Genomic DNA, 20771 nt, shown 5'->3' with positions numbered 1-20771 from the left:
CCCCCCCCCCCACCCCACCCCATTTTTTTGTTTATTGTTGTAATTTATACCTTTCCAATTAAAAACTGGCATGTGTTTTTTAGGTTGTATCTTTCACTTTTGTTCAAAACGTGTCGACGATTCCTTTTTAATACACTTTATTTGCATTGGTACAAGAAAGTGTACTATGGAGAATCAAACCTGCAGAAATTAAAAATAAATAAGCAAATAAATAAATAATTGTGTGTATAAATACACGTATTCTTGTTTAAATACATATATAAATAATTAAATGTGTGATTAAAGTAGGCAAATAAATAAAATTAATTAGTGGGCAAATGGAAAATGTTTAAAGGGGTCATATGATGTTGCTAAAAAGAACATTATTTTGTGTATTTGGTGTAATGAAATGTGTTTATGCGGTTTAAAGTTAAAAAAACACATTATTTTCCACATACTGTACATTATTGTTGCTCCTCTATGCCCCGCCTTTCTGAAACGTGTCGATTTTTACAAAGCTCATCGGTCTGAAAAGCGAGGTGTGCTCTGATTGGCCAGCTATCCAGTGCGTTGTGATTGGCCGAATACCTCAAGCGTGTGATGGAAATGTTACACCCCTCACATACTGTTGATGCCTTGTCTGACCGGAGCGACGAGACAAAAACATTAAAACCCATTATAAACGAGGCATTTTTTTATTTTGTTTATTTATTTTTGTGGGGAACTTTTACCGAGCATGTACAACATCAGTATGTTGTCTTTGCCAAGCACACAACATAAGCACGGGTTTATGGAGAACGAAACCTGCAAAAACAATAAATAAATAAATACACAATTAAATAAATAAATATGCAAATAAATAAATAAATGTGTGTAGGCAAATGAAAAATGTTTAAGGAAATGCTAAACTCATCCTATTTATTTTCCTTTGATCACTCATTTATTTCTGAACGTAGTTCCGCAATTATTTTTCCTCTGCACAACATGCTAATGAGAGGGTGTCAACCATGGACTTGGTCGGGTCTTGTGATAGCTGGGGGCGCGGCTTTCCCGCTGACAGGAGAAGCATGGTGTAAATCCAGTATGGCCTACGTAAAGTCACTTTTTCCGTTCAACAGAGCAAGATACACAGAAAAACTGAGCCGTATTGTACGTACAGTATCTGTGACTTTACAAACGACCCAACGGAATAGTCAGAGGTGTCATTTCCAGGTATTCGATATTCGCAAATCTAGGGACCGTCTCTAAAGTTACATTCGACATTGGTATACACTTTTCTAACTTCAATAGCATTTGAGGAAAATTACTTACAGTAACACAACCAATTGTGAAGTGTTCATGTAGTTCTCCGTTATAATGCACACCTTTTAGATTTTTGATACAGACATGTATTTATTTATTTGCATATTATTTATTTATTTGTGTAATTATTTATTTATTTCTGTTGCAGTTTTCGTCCTCCATAGTGTACAATACAAACGTACCAAATACAAAAAGATTTTCTTCCAGATCCAACATAATTTGTGGTTAGAGTGAGGGCTCATGGTTTTTATTGCCATTTATTTATGTTTGTCTTTATTTATAATGTCACACCTCAAAAATGTGATTGGTGAGTAATGCAGCTTGTCTGTCAGCGAATCCTAACAAGCTCTGAGACTCTAGCAAACTGTACCATGGCCACCGATTCATTTGCTATTGCTGTAAGGTCCTTAACCAGATTCCTAATCATAGGATAGCTTTTCTTGTCATTTGTGAGCTTGATGGTCCCAGTCCTCCTTCATTATATGGAAGTATATAATCTAAAAGTTTCACAGAAGTAGGTATAGGTTTGTAATGACATGTGGGTGAGAAAATTGTGCAGAATTTACATGTTTGGGTGAACTATTACTGTATTAACAACCATAAAAAATAAATAAAATAAACAACTAAATATTCATAAGTGCTCAGCCAGTTCAGATTGACAGCTTCAGTCTGTCTTTAAACCAAATATAGTTTTTTCCATTAGTTTTTATTAATCCTATTGTGACACAATTCAAATTAAAATGTAAAGTTTAGTTTTCGTTTTATTGTCTCTTTTATTTGTTTTTATTTTCAAAGTCAACCTGTATGCAAATTCTGTGTTAATCAGTGGGCAGGCCTTATTGTTCACGTGACTAGCGTGTCTGCGGGTGTAAGTATGGAGGCCCGTTTCTGCCACAGTTGAGTTTAAAATATGATTCTGTCATAATAATGAGAAACTTTATCATATAATAATGACTTATGATAAAGTTTCTCATTATAAGATATTTAGTCATTAATATGAGAACGTTTCTCATTATACAGACCTGACTTTTTACTCAACTTGAACAATAAGCCCACTGATTAACACAGAATTTGCATACAGGTTGACTTTGAAAATGAAAACAAATAAAAGACACAATAAAACAAAAGCTAAACTTTACATTTTAATTTGAATTGTATCACTATTGTTGCGTGAGCATTAATAAAAAGCTTTGTAAAAACTGTATTTGCATTTTCTTTGCCACTTTTGCCTTTTCAATTTAGTACTGGCAGTCTTGCCTCGAGATTGCAGTGAAAATGAAATGTCAAATCACCAACTGCATTTTATTTTTTAATTCGACAGGGACGATGCGTTGTCACAGTGAAAATTAAAATGAAAGATAAATCATTTCATTCATTTTCAATTTTGCCACATATTTTGTGTACAGTTTTCTATAATGAAATTGTTAATCTGGTTTTCATTTTTAATTGAATTGATTTATTTAAAATTGGCAGATGATACCTTCCATATCTGGTTGTGTGCAGTCTAAATGTCTTGTGAATGGTTCATTATAAAATCATAAAATGGTTATTTTTATTATAGTAATTTAATGGCAGTTACCTTTAATGTTGTAAATGCTACCATTGAAACAGATGGAGATGCTCTGCTTACTGGTGAAGTCAAAATGAAGGAACAGTGTGTGAATATAATGTCTTGCGTGAATTCATTGCTGCTTTGTCATATGGAAACAAAAAGTGCCACATCAGAGGAAAATGAAGTAAAATCTCAGCACATTTTCCCCCCCACAGTGAATTCTAACATATCACAAAGATTAAGGAAACCTTTAGCAAAGATCTCACTAAACCTTAAACAAAAATACTTAATTATGAGCAGTATAGCCACAAAACATTTACAGTGGTGTTACACATTTCTGAAGACTTTCTGAGCATTAATACATGATTTCATAAAGCACGGTCAAATTATCTTCACATTTACGGATCATACATAAAATAGATTTGTGACATTTTTTAACAGAAGAGCATTGCATTACAAGACATTTTGCACAAAACGTTACAAAGCAAAGGTGTAATTTTCCATGCTTTTCAATAATCAGATGAAGAACGTTAGATGAGGATGTCGCCAAGAGTGAGGCAAGCAGATCCACAATCCCCAAAAGACGAGCAAGAGCAGAAATCTAGACTTTTACAGATTTTGCAACTACAGCTGCATGCTTTGCCGGTGGTGCAATCAACAAATCCGTCTCCGGCAATGTCCTTTAGTCTTACACAACGAGCATGTGTGCGTGCTGATGAAACGAGAAATGCAAAATGAGCACAACATCATAAAACCCGTCATCAGACAGCTGAGTTTCCAGCTTCACAGCGTTTGCCCTCATTACAGTCCAGTGTTTTTCCAGCGCTCAGTGACCTGACGGTGAGAGAAGCCTTCATCGGTCGGAGCCTCAGAGGAAGCCGTCTTCTCCAGAGATGTATGAGAAGCCGTTGAAGGCGTTGGAGCTGCTGGTGGCGAGGCTGGGGGTGGGATCTGGAGTGCGGCCCACAGAGTTGGGCACCATCTCTCTGGTGAACTCTGGGTCAATGTGCTGAAGGTCTGCTGGGCCTCTCTGGAGAAACATGGCAGAACTCTTATTACACATATCGCCTTCAGTCTAACACTGAAACAGAACTGAACGTGTACATAAAGATGTACAGTTATACTCTTTGTATTGGTACTCTATAAGGACCAAAGGCCAGAGGGAGTTTGTGAGAACCTACCACATTTGGGTTATATGGAGGAGTGATTCGCTTGTGGTAGAGGTCGTCCCAGTTAATGGGGGCAAAGAACACATGATTTTTAATCTCCAACTGCAAAACCAGAACAGTTGACACATTAACAGTGACGCTTGGCCTGATAAACGGTTTCACAATGACAAAGACCTCCAGAGGATCAGACTCACAAAATCAGCAATGGCTCCTATCCGGCGACGCTGGTCTTTCTGCAGGAGTCCGTACAGCAGGTGACTCGAGGCCTCCGACTTCCCTGGCGCCAGCTGCAGAGGTTTATGCAGGATCGCGTCGTACATCTCAGACACGTCCCGGCTGTAGAACGGAGGCTGTGTGCCACAGTCATCCCAAATGAAGTGTGATTATAATCCATTGCGTTTGGGCCAAGAAGATTAAAATATATCCAGTGAATGGGTGAACTTACTAAGCTGTAAAGCATCTCATGGAGCACAGCTCCGAGACACCACCAGTCCACAGTGCGGTCATACGGCTCTTTCCGTAGGATCTCAGGAGCCAGATACTAAGAGTGAGAGAAAATCACATGACTTTGTCAACCTGGAAAATGTAATACACTCACATTAAGCAGTATGTACAATATGTGACCCTGGAGCACAGAAGCAGTGTTAAGTCGCTGGGGGATATTTGCAGCAATAGCCAGCAATACATTGTATGGGTCAAAATGATCGATGTTTCTTTTATGCCAAACATTTTTTTGATTAGTTTTTTGATTATTTAGAACATTTTTTGATTAGTAATATGCACCGCTAAAAACTTAATTTGAGCAACTTTAAAGATGATTTTCTCAATATTTAGATTTTTTTGCTCCCTCAGATTCCAGATTTTCAAATAGTTGTATCGCAGCCAAATATTGTCTTATCCTAACAAAACATACATCAATGGAAAGATTATTTATTCAGCTTTCAGATGATGCATAAATCTCAATTTCGAGAAATTTACCTTTATGACTGGTTTTGTGGTCCAGGGTCACATATAGCAGATCGCAACTGCTGTAATTTGTTATATCACCGAAAAATGTAAACTATATAATAGCCCTGTGATATGTTAAAATTGAGAGACATAGTACATCCTACTTTACCTGCATACTTGCAGTACACTCACGTAAAGTTATATATATATATACTCTTTACCTCAAAAATGGAAGTTCAAAGACAAAATTCTAAAGATGCGCACCTGTTTCTCTGTCACATAAGGTCTATAGGTAATAAAGACTATAACTGCATTATTGCACTGCTCTATATATAAAGTTCGATATACATTATATCCTTTTTTATCTGCAAACATATATTATACTATTGTAAAGTGATATATACAGGTGCATCTCAATAAATTAGAATGTCATGGAAAAGTTCATTTATTTCAGTAATTCAACTCAAATTGTGAGACTCGTGTATTAAATAAATTTAATGCACACAGACTGAAGTAGTTTAAGTCTTTGGTCCTTTTAATTGTGATGATTTTGGCTCACATTTAACAAAAACCCACCAATTCACTATCTCAACAAATTAGAATACTTCATAAGACCAATAAAAATAAAATTTTTAGTGAATTGTTGGCCTTCTGGAAAGTATGTTCATTTACTGTACATGTACTCAATACTTGGTAGGGGCTCCTTTTGCTTTAATTACTGCCTCAATTCGGCGTGGCATGGAGGTGATCAGTTTGTGGCACTGCTGAGGTGGTATGGAAGCCCAGGTTTCTTTGACAGTGGCCTTCAGCTCATCTGCATTTTTTGGTCTCTTGTTTCTAATTTTCCTCTTGACAATACCCCATAGATTCTCTATGGGGTTCAGGTCTGGTGAGTTTGCAAAATCATCACAATTAAAAGAACCAAAGACTTAAACTACTTCAGTCTGTGTGCATTGAATTTATTTAATACACGAGTTTCACAATTTGAGTTGAATTACTGAAATAAATGAACTTTTCCACGACATTCTAATTTATTGAGATGCACCTGTACTATATATTAAATTTCATTCATTTAAATAATTGTCATTATTTTTGTTGCAAAATGTAACTACATTATTGCCCAGCTTTTTATATAAAGTTGGATGTATACTGTAAGAAACTTTATTCACATACATTTTCCTGTTGTTCAAACAGTAGACCATTGCGCAAGAATGCCAAGCTCTTGGTGTTTAAAGAGATAGCAAAAACTGATCAATGTGAACCATGAATTTCACATTGATCAGAAAGTGTAGTCACAAAGTGTAGTCACTTTGAATCAAAGATTCTGCCAAATGCATGAATGTGCTGAACTGCTGGATTACTTATATTGTCTCAAAATGCAAACTATATCATCATCCAGCTTTGATCTGCTAAATGCATCTATAAGGGATGAAGATATAAGAATATTATAAACATTAACATTATGATTTCTGTAAAGCTGCTTTGAAACAATGTGTATTGTAAAAAGTAAATCTGACTCGACTCAAGATTCGTACCTCTGGAGTGCCGCAGAAGGTTGAGGTGGTTCCTTCTGGTTCTATGCCTTCTTTACACAAGCCAAAATCTGTTAACACCACATGACCCTGACAGAGATCAGAAACCAAATTATATGCACTCTCTAATCTAAAGCATTCATTAGCACACACGTCCTGAACGGCTGTTTTACCTGGTGGTCTAATAGAATGTTTTCTGGCTTGAGATCTCTAGATGGGAGCATAAAGACATGCAGGTGAGTTCAGGCCAGCTGAGATATGAAGGGAAAGCGCTGCAGTTACTGACCTGTACACTATATTGAGAGAGTGAAGGTATCCGATGGCACTGGCCACCTCCGCCGTGTAGAAGCGAGCTCGTGCCTCTGAGAAACACCGCTCTCTCTGCAGGTGATAAAACAACTGCAGGGGGAAAGAAAGAGCCACTTAGATCTGCTTTTAACACATTCGATTTGATTATGCTGCTTGTTTCCACCAGTTTAAGAGTAAAAAAAAGAGTTAATGGTCTTATATAAGTCTTATAAACAGTGTTGGGTAGTAACTAGTTACATGTAACAGCGTTACGTAATTTAGTTTCTAAAGAAATGTAATTGTAATCCAAAAAATGTGTAATTAAATTACAGTTACTAATGAAAATGTTAATGATTGCAAAGGGGATTACATCTAAACTCTCTCTCTCTCTCTCTCTCTCTCTCACACACACACACACACACGTGATGATTTCTTCCCATACCTCTCCACCGTTGACGTAATCCAGGACAAAATACAGCTTCTCCGGGGTCTGAAAGGAGTAGTGCAGCCCGACCAGAAAAGGGTGTTTCAGACTCTTGAGCAGCACGTTCCTCTCTGCCATTATATTCTTTTGCTGTTGCACACAAGCAGCATTGATGGAGGTGAACAAGAGAATACAGATATGAGCTGACACCATCCAGGACAGAGAGAGACAAGCGACAATGCTGCAGTTTCAAGAGGAGCTTTTCAATGATAATGCAACTTTACAACGCTTGTGTATTAGGCTACATACTGGGATCAAACTATTAGCTACTAAATATTAGTTACTGCTACAACTACTGTAGTCCTTTGGCCAGCAAGCAGTGTAACAGATTGCCATGGTACAAAGGACAGAGTAAAAGTCAGATTAGATTAGATTCTATCATTATCAGAGCAATGAGGCTTTTGATCTTTCATATGCAACACTATAGTCTCTCCAGGGCTGGTTATATGGAAAACTGGTTGCATGTATAAAATACAATTAAATATACACCAACCTCTTTTTTCTTCAATATAACCTTCTTTTGCAAAACTTTCACTGCATAGAATTTTCCATCTGCTTTCAGTTTTGCTAGAAGCACCTGCAATTGACATGATAGCTCACATAGCATTTCTGTGCTTTCTCTTATGCCTTTAAAACAATCCCAAAGGAAAAACACAACACAAAACATTTCTTTCATCAAGGTAACCTTCGCAGACTTCCTTCTGAAGCGTTAATGATTGGTGAAGTCATACGGGACACAGTTAATCAGATAGTGGCATCAGACGCGCCTCACCTTCCCAAATGTTCCTTTACCAATCACAGCCAGAAAGTCAAAGTCAGTGGGTTTGGCACTGAAGCACACAAGACAATACAAATGAACAGTCTAGCACAAATTACTACAATATATAATCACCACTGCACCACAATCACTATCTATGAGCATACATCCATCATGTACATATGAAAGGTTTACAGGATTCTTCTGACAAATGACTAATAAAAGTGTGATCTTACTGAGGATTGACAGACACACCCAGATTGACCTCGTCTAATGGAGATGATAAGGACTGAAGAGGACAGTGAAATATGTTAAACATATCAATCCAAACCAAGCCTGGCGAATCTACAACCTCAAGAGTGAAGAATAAAAGTTCTTACGGGATTATAATGAGCCATCTTGTGTTCGTGCTGTGTTTGACAGCAGTCCGTGTCCCGAGTGTCAGTCAAATCTGTGAAGATCTGAAGTGTCCAGCAGCGCTGAGCCCTTATGCTGCTCTGCCACTCACTAACTGGATCTTCAGGTTTTTGTGACACAACAGACCCATGAAGGGCGTTTGGTAACTCAGCATGAACAAGTTTACACGGTAAACAGAGCTTTGCAATTCTCCTGCAAATTAGGACTATGAATAAACACTATGTTCCTAAAGGTTACGTCTACTACTTAGTGTGTACAGGGTTGACTAAATGTGTTGTTTGTTTGATAGACACAGTGGAGGAAAACAAAAAGATCACACTGTCCTGATGATCATAATCATTAAGTGATTCATGCTTTTAGTCATCTTACTCAACACCATCTGTTTACTGGATGAGTTAAATAAATAAATAAATAACAAGCAGTTTGCATTCTATATTTTCCAATAAAACAAACAAAAATAAATAAAAACAAAACAAACACAATGTCATAGACAAAACATGTTTTTGAAATAAGTTGTTAAAAATGAAAAGGTTCTGAAAAACAACTCACCCGTTTGTTTGGAGTCGGGTTAAATATAGAGTTGATGAAGTTTTACTGATAAACTGTTATTGAAGTGCATAATTTTCTGCCCGTGTCTCAGAAACATTTGGTTATGCAGCTGCTTTGGCCCGGGTGAATGATCAACCCAGAGATATGAGAGCCTATGTGTGAGTGTGAGCCAGAGAGAGCACTGTGTGTGTGTGTGTGTGTGTGTGTGTGAGCCAGAAAGACGCACTGCACGCAGAACACTGTGTGTGTGTGTGTGTGTGTGAGCCAGAGAGACGCACTGTGTGTGTGTGTGTGTGTGTGTGTGAGCCAGAGAGACGCACTGTATGCAGAACACAGTGTGTGTGTGTGTGTGTGTGTGTGTGTACAAATACTTCACTATGCTTTGGAGACAAATGTGTCCCCAGAAATGAGTTTAATCTGACAAAACCTCCATTTGGGGACATTTTCCTTTGTAAAAACGATACATAAATAAAGCAAGTCTAAATAATCTTTTGTTTTTATTTTGAAAATGCAGAACTGGGTGTGGATTTGGGTCAGTATTTATTAGCTGCATATAAAAGCTACAGAAGTCTGTTGAGTGCCCTTATTTAGATAAAGTGTTTGTACATGATAACCGACTTTTGAGGACATTTTGTGTCCTTGCAAGTTAAGCATGCTCATAAATTTGCCAAATGATAATTATATTTAAACCTTTGCTATTTAAAACGTCACTATTTCCAGATGTCTGATTCCACCGCACTAGCCATCCATCCATCCAGTGTCTTTACCTGCCTGCGTCCTGAGATTTTCTGACACTAGAGAGCACAAGCAGTTTGTTGGAGGATGGATGGATTCGATCTCTCCGCGTACTACAGCACATGTGCACTTGCACACTCTTCAAAAGAAGCTGCTTTTTTTTTTTACACTAAAAAAATTTAGACTGGAATCTGTACATATATGGCAGCGGTGGCGAACTCCAGTCCTGGAGAGCCGCAGCCCTGCAGAGCTCAGCTCCAACCCTAATTAAAACTCACCTGCCTTTAGCTTTCTAGCAACCCTTCAGACTTTGATTAGCTTGTTCAGGTGTGTTTGATTAGGGTTGAAGCAAAACTCTGCAGGGCTGCGGCTCTCCAGGACTGACGTTCGCCACCCCTGATATATGGAATCAAATATATACATTGTACTGCATATTAGCTTGCTTATTTTGCTCAAGAACATGATCTATTTAAGTCCACGACATGCAGACATGAAACTCTAGATGGCGTAGGCTGTTAAGTTCTTGGGCTACATGTCATGCAGTCTGCAAGCAATCGCATCATTTACTAGGTGACACTGTCAAAACCGCACTTGACACACTAAAATATATACAGAGAGAGATGGATCGAAATATGTATAATATACTGCATGTTAGCTTGTTTATTTTTCCATGAACATTATCCATATAGTGCATTTGTCATACTAACTAGAAACTATACTAAATACTAGGGGTGTGACGAGACACTTATCCCACGAGACGAGACACGAGACTGGCTTCACGAGAACGAGACGGACGAGACGAGATTTTTAGATGTTTTTAAAGAAATCCTCAATGATGAAATATATAGTCTTTTATTCAACAGAAAAACACAAAACGCAAAAAATGTAGGTGCATTTTGAAATCAACTTGTAGCCTACTTTGTGAAATTAAACTTCTATTTTAATTAATTATATGCCGCAATAAACAACATGTAAATTAGAGCTGCATGATTCTGGATAAATTGAGAATCATGTTTTTTATATATATAAATTGGAGATCACGATTCTCTCACGATTCTGAAGAAAAAAAGATTAGAAAACTAAACCAAATAAGATAATTTACTAGTGGTTCTGACAAAATGTTCATTGCTTACGTCTTTTTAAAAATATATATTAATTTTAACAAAATAAAAAAATAAAATAAATAAAAATCAATGAAGGAGTCAAGCTGCGTTTCCATCCACCTATTTTTATAAGCATTTTGGAATATCGCATAAAAAACGCTGGATGGAAACGCCAAGATGAAAGTTGATCCTACTCAAATGTGCGCATGTTTTTTATGCGCATTTTTAGAATTTATGCGCATAAAAAAACGTATGCGCACATTTGAGTAGGATCAACTTTTTATCCGATAAGAGAAAATGCGCGTAAACTACGATGGAAACACATTTACCGAATAAATTCCTCCATGAGCATTGAAAAAGTCACGTGACTGTGCGCTATGAGACAGGATAACTTGACTAACTTGACTAACTTGACTAACTTGATCTCGTTCACAGCATCTATATGTTGTTCTGGTCGTTCTGAGATGCCTGAGGAAAGTCTGTCATCAAAGTATTTCTGTATAATTACTGTCTTACATGACTGCGTTCCCAAACAGCAGCATCCACCTCCGAAAGCATTGACAGCATGTATTGTATTATGTCTGCTCGCTCCGAGGTGCAAGTAATTTAGATCATATATGAACATTATTATATTCAGTGGCTTCTGCTATATTCTTAGTGATATTTAGTGCCACAGTTTAACAGGAAGTGACGATTTTGTTCTCTTTGACTCGTTAGATGGAAACGCTTTATTCGCATATGTTTTAATGCGATATTCAGGTTTTGCGCATAAGTTTAATTCAAATCTTTGGATGGAAACATAGCTAGTGTCTCAATTCATAAAGACCTGTTTCACAATTGGAATCTCCTGAAAGAATGATTCAATGACAAATCATTTTTTAAATGGGCAGTTGTCGCCACCTCCTGGCGGAAGAGGATAAGCGTTACAATGCATACAAGTGTTAAGATACTTTCATTTTGATCGCTAATGTAGAGAATAAGTGTTTATACCCAAACTATAAACTTTTATCCCAGTACTTTAAATGTTATTTAATGTCTGTAACTTTGTTCTCTTTGACTCGTTAGATGGAAACGCTTTATTCGCATATGTTTTAATGCGATATTCAGGTTTTGCGCATAAGTTTAATTCAAATCTTTGGATGGAAACATAGCTAGTGTCTCAATTCATAAAGACCTGTTTCACAATTGGAATCTCCTGAAAGAATGATTCAATGACAAATCATTTTTTAAATGGGCAGTTGTCGCCACCTCCTGGCGGAAGAGGATAAGCGTTACAATGCATACAAGTGTTAAGATACTTTCATTTTGATCGCTAATGTAGAGAATAAGTGTTTATACCCAAACTATAAACTTTTATCCCAGTACTTTAAATGTTATTTAATGTCTGTAACACAGAAATAATGATGTGTGATTGAAAAGACTGTTTGTGTTGCTCTTTCTGGATCAGCAGCAGCATAAACTACATTAAAAAGATTGTCAAGACAAACTTTAGGTTGGCTTGAGAAAGCCTAGCATGAAAGATTAAAGCAGCTGCAAAAGCCTGAAGTTTGATTTAGATAGATTAGATAGATGTTGATAACATGTTTCTAGCATGATTAGCATGTTTTTAACATGATTAGCCTGTTACTAGCATGTTGTTGTCATGACTAGTAAGTAACTAGCATGTTGATAGCATTATTTGCAAGTGACTGGCATGTTATTAGCATGATTAACAAGTGACTAGCATGTTGTTAGCATGACTAGCAAAGGTGACTAGCCTGTTTCTAGCATGTTACTAGCTAGCATATTGCTAGCATGATTAGCAAGTGACTAGCATGTCGCGCGCATGATTAGCAAGTTATTAGCATGTCGCTCGCATGTTTCTAGCATGATTAGTATGTTACTATCGAAACATATATTCACAATGTGTTAACTCATGTTTGTAACATGCTAGCAACTCATTAAAAGATGCTAACAAAGTGGTAAATCATGCTAGTAATATGTTAGCAATGTGTTGCATCCATAGCCGCGGGAACACATTTTGAGCAGGGGGGGGGGCTGATGTCGAGTTTTCCCAGGAGCGAAGTTATAAGTGTGCAATACACAGGCTTTGTCCTGTAGTCGGTGTTACAAGAAATAAAAAAAATAAAATCAATTTAGTTCAGCTGGACACGGGACGCTACAGTTCTGAGGGGCCGCGCATCTGTTCCAAGCAGCCCGGAGCCGCAGGAGTCACGTGACGAGAGGGAAGCCAAATGACTGGTGGCGGATCCAAGCGCAAGAGAACTTTTGTTAATAAACGTTTCGTTTCTTCGTTTAAAATAACTGAGTTGCTCTTTATTGTTGCTGTGTTTTCATTAAAAAACAAAGATGAACCACAAACTAAGCATTCGTTTTAAATAAGGGAAACCTTATTTATTTGGGTTACAACGCAAGTATAGGCTCTGTCTTCATCAATTTGTTAATAAGAGTTAAAGGTTTAATAAATCCGAATTTGCCATTGTACTACTTTATGACTGATCTGTTTTAATAACAATGAACCACAAATTAAGATCGTTTTAAAAGGGGAAATCCATTATATTTGCGTTACAAATTTTATAAACAAAATTGTAATTTTGTTAATGAAACTTCAGTTTAATATGTGAATTTCTTAATGATACTACTTCATTGTGGGCCTATGTTTTTTTATTATTATTAATAATAATAATGAGCCACAAAGGGGAAAATACAAAGACTTGGTTACACCAAGTCATCAGTTTATTCGTTTTGTTCAATTTTTATGTTTAAAATAAGCTAAGCGACTTCATCATTGTACTATTTTATTGTTGATGTAACTTTTTTTTTTTAATTATTATTATATATTGAATTAACCTTAAGCATTAGTTTTGATCCACGAAAAGATAACGTTAAAGATCGCGATGCGAGAATGCGACATAGTTGTTGCTGAGGTAAATGTCGCTCTTTCTGTTTCTTTGTAATAGCTGTAGACATGCTCGTTAATTCTTCATTTGGGTACAGACGTGTTACAGGGGAAAAATATGATCAGAAAGTCATGGCAACAAATGTTTTTTTTTTTTATCAGTATATGATAAAAGTTTTAAACAACTTATAGGCTACACAGTCAAATTGATTTGACTTAACTCATGTACAGTGTGACCACAATAAAGGGCTTCTTAGAGTAGCCTACCATACTGACTGGATAATCAGGAAGAATTGTTAGAATTAGAATTAATTATTGTTAGAATTAATACTACTAAAACAAAATAAGATGAATGCGTATGCCTACTGCTGGTTGGCTGCCCACTAGGCATAGGCTCCAGGTCTGCTTCCTTATCGCCAGCTCAAGGCTCGGTCGGCAGAAACACGTTTTCTCGCCATGTTGACTGGTGTATTTTTAAATCTTCAATGACGGATGCGGACGTGGTGACGTCACGCGACAATTGTTGCTTATTGTCGTTAAGCTTTTTTCCCCTATGATTTTAATGAATATAATAATAATAATAAAATTAGTTTTATTTCTTTTTTGTTACAAAATTTAATTAAATTTATTTTTAACACCGCACCCCCCAGCACCCCCATTTTTTCTTTAGCTCCGAGCCAGCACCCCTACTTCCCGCGGTAATGTTAGCATGTTACTAGCATGTTGCTAGCATGATTAACAAGTAACTAGCATGTTGCTAGCATGATTAGCAAGTTACTAGCATGTCGCTAGCATATTTCTAACATGATTAGTACGTTGCTAGCATGATTAGCATGCTACTAACATGTTGTTAGTATGTTTCTAGCAAGATTAGCATGTCGCTAGGATAGATAGATAAGAAATATTAGATGAGTTTAAATGAGTTTGAATGGATTAGAAATAGTACATAGAAGGGAAGATTGATTGAGTCTAATGGGCTTCAGTGTGTTTAGATTTGAATTTTGATAGTTGGAGTTTGAATAGTCTTGGCTCATCTGAACATCCCATCAATGTAAGTCTATGGGATTTTTAAACTTCAGTTTTATGAAAACTATGAGTCGGATCAGTCTGAAAAGATATAGCAACCCGAGTCAGATTGTTACGGGGCTGAAGACGTGAGACGTGTGGATCCATGTGCAAGCTTTATTCTGAACAGAAGACAGAGATGTGGTCATAACAGGCAGGGTCGAACAAAGGCAAACAGGTATATGGCGGGCAAAACACAAGAATAGTCCTAGGGCTAGCATAGGTTGACGATCAGCAGACAGAATCACAGGGGCGAGACTAGAGGGATAAATCCAGGGAGACAGGCAAAGATCAGAACCGAGAAAACCGGCAAGGCAAGGCAAGGCGGGACGGATAACAGGAACTAGGGAAACTAACAGGCTAAGCACTACTCAGCCGTGAATGGTAGTTTGAGTGAGTGTTATATGGTGAGTGAGTGATGTGAAGCAGCTGTGTGCAATCAGTGCAATGAATGATGGGATATGTAGTCCGGGATGATAAGCAACAGTTGGTGTAGTGCGAGAGTCAATGTAATGGAAAGGGTGACCTCTGATGGTAAGCAGACGGAAGTTCATGGACCGGATTCATGACACAGATGGCGGTTCTAGCTTGAAAGCTCTAGGAGGAGTAGCGTTTAGAAATGTTAGTCTCATAAGAAGAAGAAGAAGAAGAAGAAGCTTAAATAGCAGATCAGTAGGTACGCTCCACTGACGCTGGCGATGTGAAAGTCGTAATAGACATAGCTGAATCATTGTCATTCAGGAATAGGATTGCGTGGGTGTTTGAGTCAAGATCGCGATCTTTAAATGATTAATCGTGCAGCTCTAATGAAAGCACTGCAGTCGGATCTCGTCGCCGAATGAATTTCTGCATCTCGCCAGAAGATGGCGCCCGCAGCTGAATAATCAATCCGTTCACTTTTACAAAGCACTCATCCATGGCGTACAGCATAATGTACAACACGGGTACAAATTCATTGTAAATTGATTATTAAATTGTTTGATTAGGGTTTATAAATAATTTCCGTGACAGAGTTCAAGATAAATCCTTTAATCTTACTACTGGAGCTGCTAGTTTGCTAGTTTCAAATGATTAATAAACAGCAAGCACAAGCTATGCAAAAGCGGCATTCCTTCCGGTGCACTCAGTGTCCGAATTCACTACTCGTTTTCATTCACTCCTTCTAGTGAACTGAATTAGTGACCTAATGTAGGGAACAGTGAATGAGGGTATAGGGGGCGATTTCGGACACAGCCTAGGTTGTTCGAGAGGAACTACACTAGCCTGTCTCCGGCTGGAGAGAGTAGCCGCTTGCAGTCGGGCGGAATTAAAGCCAGACACTTTCTGCTCCTGGTAATGACGCTCTCGTAGTGTTTGCATACATTCACAGATGAAGTGAATTAAATGCAACATTTGTCAAATACGCAGATGTGTCAGAAATGTTTTCATAAAGCAACAGAAACACTTTTTATACTGCTTACAGTGCCATCTGTTAATGAATAAGTTAAACATTAACATATGCTATTTAAATACCAATTTAGTGGGAACGTGACAATGTGTGTCTACCTAAAAATGCTTTTACTGTTATAAAAACACAGATTTGTGAGCATCATAGGAATTGAATTGTTAGAATAAGCATGCAACACACATCGTGCTTGTCATAACAGAATCTAACCAATGAGAATTAAGTGTGTCGTCATCAAAGCTTTTGCAGTGCCTGACCTAGGCGGCTGGTCCCGTTTTGCTCTCGCGGTACTTTGAATCCACATGTGACCGTAGGGCGGTTGCATCGCCGATCAATGTTGGACAAAAGCATTTTTAATGTAACCAGAATTCATTGTTTTTGACAGGCGGCAGCCGATCTTTGCGGCGCCGCATGAAGTTGAACAAGCCTAATATCTCTAAAGAGTGAGTTTTTGGAAGTGAGGAAAAAATAACCTTATTCAGTGTTATGTGAACAGTGGATGCAATTTGTTTTTCCAAGGCAGCAACGGAGTTCTCAAGCGTGTTTGTTTGTTCCCGTCATTTCAGTGACAAATGTTTTATAACAAGGTACATTCTGACACTGGATTTGCACATCGTTTGGTACTGGAAGATGGAGAAGCCCCAGTGATAAAAGATCCCGGTCATATAGGAACTGCTGTAAAACTGCTCAAATGTCTGTGATTGTTAGTAAGTGTAAGTGCTTGCGACTCTTCAGCTCCATCCACGGCTCGCCTCCAGGAGCTTGGCTGTTTTCGGAGAGAATCACAAGCTGTATCTTTCTTTTATAAATCGAATAAAACTGAAGACTCTCCAGGGATATGAATGATGCAGTACTACACTATAGGTATTCAAGATTAACATGAGATTGTCCAAAACTGTGTGTGTTATGTCCCCTTTAACCTAGTCAAGTCGACTTTATTTTTATATAGTCTCAGCCTCAGACGTCACGGCTTTGGACCTTTGGCTGAACATCTGATGCATACGGCACACAAAGTGGAAACACTTCAGGAGTTTCGAAGTTGTCATCGGATTGGTTGAATTATACAGGATTTACGGGAGACGCGTGTGTCAAGTTCTTTAACGTTCCGCTGGAAACAAAGATGCCGTGTTTCCAAACCCTTACGAAAAAAGAAAGCCGACGTGTTTACAACTGTGATGACGAGTGCTTACAAGTATGTAAAATATTTAAGTTTGCAGCACAGAATCTTTCAAAACACGTCCGAAAGTTTTACACACCGGTCTGTTATTGAGGCAACATTTCCACGCCTCGAAATGTGCCGCTGAATGAAACGAACTGTGATTGGTTGTTTGACATGTCGGTCAAACGGCCTCATGGCCAAATAAAAGCTGCCATGAATTCCAGACCTTCAGCCGTCAGTCTGAAGGTCTGGCTATGCGAGACTAATTTTTATAGCACTACAGCACAGATTTAAGCGGCAGGAAATAACGACCATGGTGCAAACGGAATCATTTCTGCCGCGATGCAGCTCCAAGAGAAAATGGTAAACAGTCATTGTTCAGTTGAAGTCGTCTGCATCCGAAAACCTAGGCTGCTGACATGCTGCCTCACCGCCTAGCAGCTAATGACTTCGCAGGCAGCGTTTGTTCATGAAGGTAACTCACGAAACTGATATCGGACATGCTTCTGAGACCGCTTAATGGTTCAATGATCTACAACAAATAGAACGATCTTGGTGATAACCAACCAAGATTTATTTGATCAACCATCACAGGATAGAACACACAGGATTGTGGGTATCAAGGCAGCAAAGGATACATCTATTCTGCCTTTTAATATCTCAGGAGGCAGGAATTGAAGCTAATTTTGGATTCAACATGTCTCGATGACTTCCTACCTTGAAATGTGTCCTCCGAAGGCAGCATTTTCCAGTTTCGGATGCAGCCGTCAGTTCAGCGTTGATTCTGTTCTTATATCAGACACGCTTGTTCTGTCTAGTCATATTGGAAACATGCTTGTTCTTAAGCTTGGTTGTTATTGGGAACATGCTTGTTCTTAAGTATAGTTGTATTGTCGGGAACACGTTTGTCCCAGAGCTATCTGGTTGTTATTGGAACATGCTTGTTCTAAAAGCTATAGTCATATTGGGAGCATGCTTGTTCTTAAGCTGTCTAGTCATATTGGAAATATGCTAATTCTTAAGCTACCTGGTCGTTATTGGGAACATGCTTGTTCTTAAGTATAGTTGTATTGTCGGGAACACGTTTGTCCCAGAGCTATCTGGTTGTTATTGGAACATGCTTGTTCTAAAAGCTATAGTCATATTGGGAGCATGCTTGTTCTTAAGCTGTCTAGTCATATTGGAAATATGCTAATTCTTAAGCTACCTGGTCGTTATTGGGAACATGCTTGTTCTTAAGTTATAGCTGTATTGTTGGGAACATGCTTGTCCCAGAGCAATCCGGACTTTATTCGGAACATGCTTGTTCTGAAAGCTGTAGACATATTGGGAACATGCTTGTTCTTAAGCTGTCTAGTAGTATTGGGAACATGCTTGTTCTTAAGCTTGGTTGTTATTGGGAACATGCTTGTTCTTAAGTTATAGTTGTATTGTCGGGAACATGCTTGTCCCAGAGCTATCTGGTTGTTATTGGAACATGCTTGTTCTAAAAGCCATAGTCATATTGGGAACATGCTTGTTCTTAAGCTCTCTAGTCATATTTGGAACATGATTGTTCCAGAGCAATCCGGTCGTTATTCGGAACATGCTTGTTCTGAAAGCTGTAGTTGAATTGGAACATGTTTTTCTTAAGTCTATCTGGTGTTATTGAGAACATGTTGATTAAGCTTTTAAGGTATTGGCAACATATTCATTAGGTCTTCTGTTTAAAGCAACTGAATTGTTGCTACAGGTTATGCGGGTTTTGGCATCATATTTGATTGGTCATTGGTTAAGGGCAACATGCTTGTTGCGTAAGGCTTTGAGATTTTGCTATCAGTTTGTGTTGGGGGATATTAGCATATGGTTTTGTTTTGGGGGGTTATTGCTGCTCTCCCTGCTCTCATTAGATTCAACTTAGATTAGATTCAACTTTATTGTCATTGCACATGTAAGGTACAAGGCAACGAAATGCAGTTAGCATCTAACCAGAAGTGCAATAAGCAGTAAGTACAGGATATACAGTGTCTCCAATATGTTACAAATGTACAATAAATATACAGATAAGGCAGTACTATGGACATAATTTACAGATTTTTAAATACTATCAGCATGATATACAGATAGGTGTACTATGAACATACTATACAGATGGATTATGTAATAAGTTTATGTACACTATAAGCAGAAAAGTATGAACATATGAACATCATTTACAAATGAATATGTAAGCGATACATTAAGCTGTACAAAACACAAGTGCAATGGACATTTAAAAAAGTGCATAGAAAATATTCCAGTGAGCAAATGGATCATTCGGTATTCTGGATGTACAGACAGTAGTGCAAGTAATAACAAGTGTAACAGTTTTTTTTTTGGTAAACCAGATGTAGTGGTGAGGAGTGTGTGTGTGGTGTGTGGGGGGGGAGTCAGCGGGCAGAATTCAGTAAGGAGACAGCTGTAGGGAAAAAGCTGTTCCTAAGTCTGCTGGTCCTTGTCCGGAGGCTCCTGAAGCGCCTCCCGGAGGGCAGGGAGCTTTAAATAAATAAAAAACAGCTTTAAAAACAGTCTATGGTCAAGGTGAAAGGAGTCCTTAAGAATGCTGCGAGCTCGACGTAGACAGTGTTTCCTCTGATGTCCTCAATAGCAGGAAGTGGTGTCCCTGTGATGCGTTGGGCGGTTTTCACCACCCTCTGCAGTGCCTTGCGGTCAGCAACTGAAGTTCACCAGGATGGCTGAAGACAACTGGTTCTTCTTCAGTGTCCTAAGGAAGAAGAGGTGCTGGTGAGCCTTCTTGACCTGGCTCCGAGATGTGGGTTCCCAGGAACTTGAAGCTGGAGACAAGTTCAACAACTGTCCCGTTAATGTGGATGGGGTCATGCATGTTTCCTTTCTTCTTCCTGAAGTCCACAATAAGCTCCTTTGTCTTACTGGTGTTAAGGAGCAGGTTGTTGTCAGCGCACCATGCGGCCAGGTGCTGTACCTCCTCCCTGTAGGCAGTCTCATCGTTGTCTCTGATGAGGCCGATCACCATGGTGTCATCTGCAAACTTGATGATGGAGTTGGATCCATGCATAGGCCTGCAGTCGTGGGTGTAGAGGGAGTAGAGGAATGGGCTCAGCACACAGCCCTGTGGTACGCCGGTGTTGAATGTGATCGTGGTGGAGCAGGTGTGGCCTGACCTAACATGCTGAGGCCTGTTGGTCAGAAAAGTTGCAGAGTGAGGTGTTCATGCCCAGGTCTCCAAGTTTAGTGGTCAGCTTGGAGGGAATGACAGTGTTAAATGCTGAGCTGAAGTCAACAAACAACATCCGTACATATGTGTTGTTATTGTCCAAGTGTGTGAGTACCGAGTGCAGCACTGTGCATACTGCATCCTCTGTGCTCCTATTGCTACGGTAGGCAAATTG

At 38.5% G+C, this 20771-nt stretch overlaps 1 protein-coding gene across 2 annotated transcripts; it reads right to left on the bottom strand.

Annotated features, from left to right (window-relative positions):
• Window positions 1–2554: 2554 nt before the first annotated feature.
• On the bottom strand, window positions 2555–9110 carry sgk2a (serum/glucocorticoid regulated kinase 2a). Of its 2 annotated transcripts, XM_016238702.1 has the most exons (13): window positions 8978–9110; window positions 8392–8528; window positions 8248–8300; window positions 8027–8084; window positions 7748–7831; window positions 7213–7344; window positions 6769–6881; window positions 6656–6692; window positions 6486–6572; window positions 4448–4543; window positions 4197–4352; window positions 4015–4104; window positions 2555–3863 (listed from the first exon to the last, which is right to left on the bottom strand). In XM_016238702.1, exons 2-13 carry the CDS (start codon window positions 8407–8409, stop codon window positions 3702–3704), a joined length of 1086 nt encoding a protein of 361 aa, XP_016094188.1. In that variant the 5' UTR covers window positions 8410–8528; window positions 8978–9110; the 3' UTR covers window positions 2555–3701. The 2 variants fall into 2 exon arrangements, with proteins under 2 accessions (XP_016094188.1, XP_016094189.1); XM_016238703.1 differs by lacking the exon at window positions 7748–7831.
• Window positions 9111–20771: the final 11661 nt, after the last annotated feature.

Source organism: Sinocyclocheilus grahami, unplaced genomic scaffold, assembly GCF_001515645.1.
Source record: "Sinocyclocheilus grahami isolate Dianchi unplaced genomic scaffold, SAMN03320097.WGS_v1.1 scaffold545.1, whole genome shotgun sequence".
Taxonomy (NCBI): Eukaryota; Metazoa; Chordata; class Actinopteri; order Cypriniformes; family Cyprinidae; genus Sinocyclocheilus; species Sinocyclocheilus grahami.
This window is presented reverse-complemented; position numbering and strand designations above follow the sequence as displayed.

Coding starts and splice junctions, on each gene's coding strand:
- sgk2a (XM_016238702.1), bottom strand. Junction 7,832..8,026: donor GTAAAGGAACATTTGGGAAG/GTGAGGCGCGTC, acceptor TGTCAATTGCAG/GTGCTTCTAGCAAAACTGAA. Junction 4,105..4,196: donor TAGGAGCCATTGCTGATTTT/GTGAGTCTGATC, acceptor CTGGTTTTGCAG/TTGGAGATTAAAAATCATGT.